The 10,537-nt window shown below is 39.3% G+C and overlaps 1 protein-coding gene across 3 annotated transcripts; it reads right to left on the reverse strand.

Annotated features, from left to right (window-relative positions):
• Window positions 1-937: 937 nt before the first annotated feature.
• LOC105058982 (pyruvate kinase, cytosolic isozyme) lies at window positions 938-9,481 on the reverse strand. Of its 3 annotated transcripts, XM_010942087.4 has the most exons (5): window positions 9,354-9,371; window positions 9,207-9,267; window positions 8,834-9,096; window positions 2,623-3,084; window positions 938-2,138 (listed from the first exon to the last, which is right to left on the reverse strand). In XM_010942087.4, the coding sequence occupies exons 3-5, from the start codon at window positions 9,089-9,091 to the stop codon at window positions 1,326-1,328; spliced, it is 1,533 nt and encodes a 510-aa protein (XP_010940389.1). In that variant the 5' UTR covers window positions 9,092-9,096; window positions 9,207-9,267; window positions 9,354-9,371; the 3' UTR covers window positions 938-1,325. The 3 variants fall into 3 exon arrangements, with proteins under 3 accessions (XP_010940389.1, XP_010940385.1, XP_073106218.1); XM_010942083.4 differs by lacking the exon at window positions 9,207-9,267 and having other exon boundaries at window positions 9,354-9,481; XM_073250117.1 differs by having other exon boundaries at window positions 9,207-9,399.
• Window positions 9,482-10,537: the final 1,056 nt, after the last annotated feature.

A 10,537-nucleotide genomic window follows, 5' to 3' on the forward strand; every position in this document is an offset into this window, starting at 1 on the left:
TTCACCAACTCCCCGCTAACTTAAGCTTCAGAGATCCTGTCGGACATAATTTGATCTACGAGACTTTTTTTGCAGATGCTCTTCATCGACAACAGACGACGAAAGATTAACCGCAACACATACTATTCAAAGATCATAACAATTATGCCTCGTACAAAAATCCAGTCTTTATTATGGTTCTGGAGCTCTTTTCAATTCTATGCATTATCACATCACATGATCATACTGTACTCTGCAACACATCTAACAGCACAATCATTGCCTCTATGTTGGTTATGGACCTAGAGTTGTTGGTTAGTATTCTCAGATCAAAATGTAAATGGTTGAGACGTTGTTCAGGTTTGCACTCAAATGACCAAGGATTCCCATATTTTGGATCATCCCTATTTCATGATAGAAGGTTTTCTATACAAATTATGCAAGCTTGGTCCTCAGTTTGTATATTACTTTCTCGTACCCTTTTCCAAACTGATATGTATTCCTTCTTACTCTCTCTTTTGGGTTTGGATAACATCTTGTCTTACAGCATTTTGATTTACTTTATAATTGTACATTCATTTTGGGCCTTATGGTTCTATATTGAACAGTATTTACTACTTTTCAGTTAATACAGCTTCGGCCCTCTTTTTACCCAAAAAAAAAAAAAAAAGCCACAACAGAAACGTAATGTGAGAAAGATTAAATAAATGATTGACTTTTAAACGGTAGGTTCACGTATTATTTAACTTACCAGCACCTCGGCATACATTATATTTCTCCTCTTTCCCAATCCCAACACAATCTGGAGATCTGAAGAGAAAATACCAAAATAAGCATATTTTAACTAGCCAAGCATCAGAGGGCTTCTGGGTTTTAGAAAATAATCCAATCAATTAGGCGTCTGATCTCTCCCCCTTAATCGCCGGCAATCAGAATTAAGCACACCGTGCTTGCTTAATTACAAACAACCAAATTCTCTTATCACAAGAACATTCAGATATTGCTCAATTACAGACACCTAATAATGTTTTGCAGGAGCGTTCAGAGATTCCAGTCAAAAAAAAGAACATTTAGCGATTGCTAATGTAGTTCTTTGGGACAGGAATGAATCTGCAGCCCAGCTTGTACCTGACTGAAAGCATGGACCATGGAAACATCGTATCCAACATAATGCTCTTGCATGACACGGAGTTCCTCTCCGACACCCAGCTCATTATGCAATAATAAGATCTTCCCTGCAAACCGCAGGTTGAGCATGGGGAACACTTTCGTTACAACAAAACCAACTGCAATTTAAAACAAGAACAACATTATGAAAGGAAAGTTTTGTTCCATATGTTTAGCATTCATTTCACGATGCAGATCTTTATGACGGAAGCAATGCCAATGCGGTGCAGAGCAACGACAGAATCGCCCGGTTTGCACAACTGCCTCTGCATAGCGGACTTCAGTGCAGCCTCCAGTATCACCTCTGTTGACTCTGAATCAGTAGCTTTGGCAGAACCCTCTGCCAGCAGTGGGATAAGACCCCTGTGAACGAGGCTCAGCCTTGCCGGGCTCTCATCACTGACGGTCCAATCAAATGAATCCGTAGTCAACACCGGGACCACCACCGAGACGATTGGAACTCTAGGTCGATACTTGGCCACTAGCTTGGCGGTAGTCCCACCACGCGTCAAGACAACAATCAACACAGCCTTGGCCTTGTTAGCTGTGCGGACAGCTGAGGATGCAAGGCTCTCCAATGGGCTCATGGGAAGAGGAGCAGACCTTATCATCTCCTTGAAGATGGCATCATAGTCGAGGGAGGACTCTGCCTCGACACAAATCCGAGCCATGATTTTTACTGCCAGCTCAGGGTAGGCTCCAGCTGCACTTTCGCCACTGAGCATGACACAGTCCGTGCCATCAAGAACAGCATTGGCAACGTCAGTGGCTTCAGCACGTGTTGGACGAGGGGACTTGATCATTGATTCAAGCATTTGAGTGGCAGTGACTACAGGCTTACCCACAAGATTGCATTTGTAAATCATCATTTTCTGAGCAAGGAAAATCTTCTCAACTGGTATCTCCATCCCAAGATCACCACGAGCAACCATGAAGAAATCAGTCTCCCTCAAGATATCATCAAAGTTGACCACTCCCTCCTGGTTTTCAACCTACATAAACCAACATTAATGGAAGAGTGTAAAGACTTGACAAGTTGCTGACAGAACTTGTTCACAATATGAAATTCTAAAGCTGAAAAGCATTTTCAGAGCTCTAACATATCATCAACCATCATTATACAATGTCCTAAGAAAATCAACTGTACAAACTAGTCAAGGAGCAAGGTTCAATGGCAATTTTTGCAACTGCATACACAATAGCCTACATACACACAACCAAAAGTCAATGCATGATGTCCTAAGAAAACCTACAATACAAGCTGCTCAAGGAGCAACATTCAACAATGATTATAATTACATACACAATATCCTACACACAAAGACATACATGCATAACTAAATACATGACAGATAAATAGACACATAATATATAGATAGAGATAGAATAGATAGATACATGATACATAGAACACAATCATACATAAAATAGATAAGTGCAGCCACACATAGAATAGGTGATACATAGAATACGTACCTTTGACATTAACTTTATGCGTTTTGCGTAAGGCCCAAGAACTTCTCGAACATGAACAAGATCGGATCCCTTGCGCACAAATGACAATGCAATCATATCAATATTGTTGGGAACACCCCATCCCAAGATGTCTTCTTTATCTTTATCCGTCAATGTTGGGAGATCCACCACAATACCTGGCAGATTGACATTCTTCCTCTCACCTAACATAGCAGTGTTCTGACAACGGCATCTCACAGTTCCAGCATCTGGGTCACATGACAGGACAGAAAGGGTTATGGTACCATCTGCACACAATATGGTATTTCCAGGCTTCAAATCTACAGGAAGCTTCTTGTAACTCATGGAAATCATGTTCTCATCGCCCTTAATGCTGTAATCAGTGCTTATTGTAATTTCTTGACCCTCCTTCAGTTGGATAGGTTTTCCATCCTTCAGGAAGCCAGTACGAATCTCTGGGCCCTGCAACAATGCAAGCAGGTAAGTAACAACAAGTGCAAATGCTAGAAAGGGCTCTGGTAATAAAAGTCAATATGGCTTACGCTGTCTAGCATTCAAACAAAAAAAATCCAACAAAGACAAGAATCTAAAGACATCCAACAAATACAACAATCTTAAAGTGGAATGTAGAGGGTTAGGCAGAGGAATCCACTTCGATTTTGCACAATGTAAGAATATTATTTCGTCAAACATTTTTTCTAATAATTCACATGAGCACCACCGTGTAGGATAACAACAAGAAAACACTCCAGATGCCTTCAAAACTTGCAAAAGTGCGAAAGGATTATAAAACAATTCATCAGCTCCTATGAAGCTGCCCTTTCTTTTCACTGCATCCTTTTCAGTCCTTATACAGCCTTATCAACCATTCATATATAAGCCAAATGTGTTGTTTTGCAGGGTTTCTAGTTAGATTCGTTTCATGCACATAAGGTTTTTACACATATTCTTATATTACCAAGTAACACTGCATCAGTAAACAAGTTATACCACGAGCCTTGTCCGGATTGATACTGGTTATCTTAGTACATCCATGCCCAGTATATGAAGATAATAGCAACAGGCTGAATCTTGGTACTCTCCCTCTGGAGTTGCTTACTCACCACAACTAGAAATTAACACTCACTAAGACTTGCTCTACTCAAGATTAATTCCTCATATGTCTTTAATAAGTAATCTTAACATTTCAAAATATTCTCATGATGCAACTCAACTTTTGTAGGCGAATACATTCTCAATATCACTAATCTGAGTTCCACCATAGCAGCAACTTCTCCATCCTTTCTCCCTTCATGTCCTTGCACCTTCTTTATAAATGCACATTCTGATCAATACAGCATTGATGGCCTTATTGTATATACTCTTTTATGCCTCACCAACATACAACAACTAAATAACATTTAAAAATGTCATCTTATTATCACTTGAAACATGTTATATTGTTCCCTTTATTTTTCCAAATAATAGATCCCACTTAATAACAAGTCCTACGAGGCATCAGTTGTGTTGAAATACATTCTTTCCAATTAGGACATGACTAGCTCCTCCAAGAAACAGGGCAGCTGCTTGCAGATGTTAGAGTTGAAGAAAACTTCAGAACATAATTAGGAGTATTTTCCTGGAGGATGGATGCCTAAAGAAAAGTATTCTTTCATTGGTTCCACCCTCGGAATCCCACATAAGTTTATAGCTCTTCTAAAACAAAATCAAAGAATGATCACAGGCTCCTCCTTTTTTTAACCTTTCTGAAGACCCTAATCCATCTTTTAATTAAAATTTAAATGAAATGAGATTTAAAAAGGATTTATGAACAGGCTGAATAGCACATAATTTCTTTTGGCAAAGGTACAACTTCCACAAAAGGTTAAGGTAGCAACAATTGATGAAGTTGCATCAAACTGGTTCAAGAGTCCAATAATAACTGTTATGAATGGCAAACCTCACAATGCAACCACACACACCAGAAACTACAAAGTGGATAAGGAATTGAAGCAACTAACCAAATATTGCAAATGCATGATAACTGTTTTAATCACCTAGATGGCTACTTTAAGAGGATGTTGCAAATGGTAATATCATTGAAAAAGCTACAGCTCAAACCTGTAGAAAGAAGGTTGGCAGTGCCCTAATCTAGGTCCGCGAAGAAAATCAGCCTGTGAGAGAGCACGTCAGTAGCCACCAACTGGTTTGATCATCAACAGGCACCAATGGTAGAATTCATCAAAATGTCAACATACAACAAGCTCTAAAGATCAAGAGTTTGAATTTGTTTTGCAAAAAGCAAAGTGTTACTATTAACAACCATGTTTTGAAATCTTGGAATACAGGGGCAAGCCAGTCATGTACCAACCAAAATGGTGTGTAGAACAGTACACCCTCCATATCTACTCACAGTTTGCCTGTGTAAATGATACGCCTCTATGATACAGCAGTTGATATAACATACTATACAGGCAGTATGGGGAGGTACATTCAGAATTTCAAAACTTCTTGATATCCATGAAAATGGTTCCATTGCATTTTGATACAACATTGAACATGAATCAGTGTCACAAGCCTAATGATCCCAAAAAAAGGTTCTCATCAAGAACCCAATATATGGTCTTAAATTAATAATTATCAATTTCATGTTGAAAAATAATTGATGAGACTAGATCTGAGGACAGTTTTCTAATTTTTTTTAATTAGTTATCCAACTATATAACAGCTTTTTCTTTGCTGTTATATGGTAGTCAAGGCCCAATTCACTGCAATGAAGCCAGTAGGTTTTGCCCATCTCAACAGCTAGAGATCAGAATATGGTCCCTACAGATGGTTAGAAAAACAAAATAGGTAAATGCATGTACAAGTTCATCCTATTATTCCTCTAGTTTCACAAGTAGCACTAACAATAAATTAACCAAAGATGAAGTTTTTTTGGCCACATGGTATGATGTTATGAGAACAAGGATGATTACAAAGTGAGGCACCATGTGTATTTGAGGCATGCCATTTAAGATGACATCATTCCAAATGTGAGATTTGAAGATGCAATAAAATATTGAGTAATCCTCCAAACAGGAACAAATAACTAAACAAATTGTAAGTTTGCTCTCTAGTTGTATGCACACTTTCAACAGAGAATGGTAGTTCTGAAGCTTACAGTTGCTCCTAACTTGACTTTTTAAGAAAAGATAATGCACCCACCTCTTATTATTTCAACCATACAAAGACATGATTCATAACATTTTCCCATCGAAAGAAAGCACCTTTGATTAGTGGACCTCCAGTCATCACAGTAGACTTGTCAATAAAGAACACAAAAATGAAGCCAGATTCATTACTTGATTCATTTCATCCAAATGGACCTAAGAGAGACTGGGTAAAGAAAAGGAGTCTCCAACACAAGTCCTACCTGATTCTGCAGACTTATCATAAATGGAAAGTGTGAGTGTTTCTTGCCACTCATAGTCAAATGATGGGCCTAAAAGTGATTCAAATTGTTCAAACCTATGACTTTCTTGTCTAAGGAAGGTGATGAGTTCTAAAAACCTATATAGGAAAGGATTTAAGAATCACTCCATCCAGGGTGTTACATTTCTTAAACTAAAGGCACCTAAGGGTAATATGAGAAGAACAGATTATAGATAGTCATTGCCAAAGAGAAAATTTATGCAAAAGGTTGTAAAAAGAGAAGAATATCAGCAAGTAGCCCACTAAACCACAACTATAATGAGTCCAACCGAGATATTTTGAATTCTTATTTGCTGCTAAAGAAAACAATCAGAGAATATAACGGTCCTTGATTTTAATTTTAACTGTGAAAAAAAGGATTGGGGAATATTTGCTACTCCTCTTAAGAAAATGGGAGAATATATTGCTTGCAAGTCAAAACCAAAAGTAAAAGAGAGGAACTCAATGCCACTCTGCAAAAGATAATCAAATATGATATGATAAAATAAAATATGAAAAGAAAGAGGACCAGAAAGATATGTCTAATCAATCATAATACATACTATCTGCATAGATTTGAGCAAAGAATACAAGCTGAAATCAGTCACATAGAGCGAACATTCCAAAAAGGAGCAGAAGATAAAATGCATCAACACTATTTCTCCAATCTCTGGTTTTTTTCAGAGAGCTTAGATTGTTTTCTAGCCAATAATATGAGGTATTTTTATAACATATGCTCCTTCATATCCTTGACCCTGCTACCACAAATGACACCAAGACAGACCCTGCTATCATATCTCCAAGTACTGGCACGGCACAGAATGGTCCATTCTCTGCGAGGCCAGCATGTCATCAGCATGCAATACATCAACCCATAATCCTACTCGACATTCTCTACATCACTCCAACTGCATCGATTCACACTAAAGTAACACATCCAATCAACATCAGACCAAGCAAAGGTTACACAATGCACTGATCTATATGTATGTTCATACTATCATAGTTGAGATCTTTTCCAATGCTGGCTCATAGTTGAGATCTTTTCCAATGCTGACTTCTAAATGGAAGGTGAAATAAGAACTGTCTCAGCACCCAAATCATTGACACATCTCCAAATTCATATCCCTAGAAGAAAAAGGCCCATATCGACAATCTCATACATTCCACTTTCTTGGTACTACATACCATCTTCCATCTTCTTCAATGAGTTATGATATGGGGAGGAAAATTTTGCCTCAGTTCAGCTAGTGTATGGATGCCTCGGATGTGGCCGACCTTTGATCGTGACCTAACCGAGATACTTTCCCAACTAACCCAGCTGGCATTCCTGATAAGTTTTACCGTTGAACTGCTACCTAAATTATGCAGGCTGGAGAATCCCATGATTTCTAGCAACAACTTGCAATGAGCAGATAGACAAAAGGTAACAAATATATCTCGCCAAATAAGACAGGAGATAACAAATATATCTCGTCAGATATGACAGAAGATAACAAACATATCTCGCTAGATAAAATAGGAGATGATAATCATATCTCGCCAAATAAAGTAAGAGATAACGAATGTATCTCATCTGATAAGGGAAATGCAACAACCTGATTCTCCTTCCTCCTTATGGCACCTCCACCCTCGCCTATAAATAAAGGGCCAAAGAGGACCCCCAAGATATGCTCTCACCTCTCTCCCACTACTCGCTCCTTCCCTCCTGTTCCCTAATTTTCTAGCTTGAGTGTCGGAGGATCCCAATTAAAGCCAATTCCGATCAAAGATTTGTTTTGCAGATTGAGCCATCGCCTCCCAGCACCAACCACATTCTTTCTCTCACTGAGACAACCTTGGCCAGAAGACTAGCAGCAATAGGTTAACTTCTTCATAAGCTAAAATCAGAAATAACTGCTTTAACTCCGTTAGTGAGTAAGCTCAAATATGAATCCCAGAGCTCAAGTGAGTACCTAAACAAACAAGGCCTCTTCAACCTTGCCAAACTGACCATGACCAGTTTGACTTGCACCTCAAACTTAGCATGGACAAATGTACGTATTTATCGAACTTACCGTCCACAAACTATGTTTACTGTATCAAGTAAGTTTTGACTTTGACAAATCAGCTGTTCAGTTCCAACATCATAAACACTCTGCCTAAAAACATGAAATCCCAAGTTTTGAAACCAAAAGCCCAGGAAAAGGCAAATGATGCAAATTCATGTAGTCCAGATATTACAGAATAGCAACTATAATTGAGGCCCAAGAAAGCATAAATCAAAATATATCTCAGAAGATGAATTCGGAGGACTACATTGATGATCCCGATGCTTCTAACCAAGTTAGATTTATTCAATCAACAGAGATCATGATAACAATCTAACAGCATGATACTTTTATGTAACTGGGTACCAGTCTAATTTTATTACAACCCAAGATGGGGAAAAAGAAAAGACTCTTCAGTGGACAATTTAATTCAAGCAGCAAGATGCTTCGAGTCACTAATAATTGAATGGAAGTATGTGCAACTACTTGAACATTACGTAGTGTTCAAAGAAACAATTAATGACTAGCCAAACAATGATGACGACGATGACTTGACAATAAATAAACTGACGACCTTCCTTTGAAACTGAATTAAACGAATACTAAAGGACCCTTGAGCTATTTCAACATCATCGAACGTATTAAATCTTTTCTAAATACCAATCCAATCCACACCCACTTTCAAGCAAAAAAGCATACAACCCGTTCGGTTGAAGGAAATGACAGGATCTCGGGTACCAAAATCAGACCTTGGTGTCAAGCATGACGGCGCAAAGTATCTGGGTGTTCTGCATGGCGATCCTGAGGTTATCCAGCGTCTCCTGATGATACTCGTGGCTCCCATGGCTAAAGTTGAACCTAGCCACGTTCATTCCGGCCCTCAGCAGCTTCTCCAGCATCGGCACCGACCTCGACGCAGGGCCCAGCGTACACACGATCTTCGTCTTCGGCACCCTCCCATCGTTCGGCAGCTCCTTCAAGATCCCCTCTATGTCGATGTTCGCCATCCCTCCTGCCACCCAAAAAACCCTAACGCCCTCAACCAAAAACCCCAAAAACCAATCTTTCTGTCCCCTACCGAAAAGAGGAAAGGAAAACTCAAAGAGGTTTGAGATTACAAACCCTAACAAACAGATCGACAGAGGAGGGTTTCGATCGATTCGCGAGATCAATAGATCTGGGACTAAATTTTAAGCTGAGATAAAAACAAGAGATATTTCTTTTTGTTCTAGAAAGAAGGAAGGGGTTGGGTGGCGAAGTGGAACCTACCTTTCCCTCCCCTTTTCCGCCCACCAGACCCTCAACGCACGAAGCTCGGGGGACCGAACGGAAGAAGACGGCGGGATTAAAACGCGAGCACGCCTCACCACGTGGACGGCAGATGTGCGGGGGCTTTGAGCGGCATCGTGAGTCGTGACAGCCTAAACGCCAGTGGAGATCGATTCCCATCGTTTCCCATTCGATTCACCTTGAAACGGTGGGGCCCCCGAGATGTTGGCATGCGATGCTGGGCGAGAGACCCGAAGTCGCAAACCGCCCGCCGCTGGTAAATGGACGCGGGCCACGCCCCGACATTAGCGTCACATCTGGCGATAAAATTATACGTCAAACTTAGGACACAACGTGCCGCTTTGCTTTATTCGTCATTAATGTTTTCCTTTTCTGTCACATTGTCGATCCCACTTCGGTACTTTGTTTTTTTTTTTTTTTTTTTTTGGTGAAGCACTTTAGTTTGGTACTTTGTTGAAAGGTGAAACTTACTTGCGGAGCCATTCACACGTGTTGGGAGTTGGTACTTGAATCTGATTGGGACTACCAAATCTTGAGTGCAAGGCTAGAGGGGTGGACAATGGGCAGCGACCCTATGAAAAATTATTGGTTGTAACATACCCATAATCTCAATAATTAAATTAATCCAATCATGAATTAATTTGCACAAAATTAGATAAAATAAAAAATTAATATAGATATATTTGTGTATTGATTTGTGATCGAACCGATTCATCAGCTCAGCGATGGATTTGATCCGACAGCATGCCGATACATGGAGTGAGTCTCGTAATATTCATTCAAAAATTTAGATTTATATTTTTTATCCGAAAGGGCTTTGATGTTGATTTGAAATATAGACAAACGGTGGATTGAAAAAAATTATGGAGTGCTCGATATGTTAAAAATAAAAAAAAAATTAAAAAATGATAGAATGGCTAATTTAAGAGTTATTTGGATGTCTAGTTAACTTTGACTCATTAGCAGTCTATCCCATATTTTTGATCGGCTTAAAGCGGAGCTAGAGAAGAATTTTGAAATGGCTCACGAAATAAAAAGTCCGCTCAAAGTGGCTTCCACCATTGGGATTATGAGAGTGGAGATTTTGTATTTTTAATGAAAAAGGAAGCAAAAGCCACCCAAATTTTATGGAAAAGAAATCGGAGTGGAGATCATTCCCTACT

The sequence above is a fragment of the Elaeis guineensis genome, chromosome 16, assembly GCF_000442705.2.
Source record: "Elaeis guineensis isolate ETL-2024a chromosome 16, EG11, whole genome shotgun sequence".
Lineage (NCBI taxonomy): Eukaryota > Viridiplantae > Streptophyta > Magnoliopsida > Arecales > Arecaceae > Elaeis > Elaeis guineensis.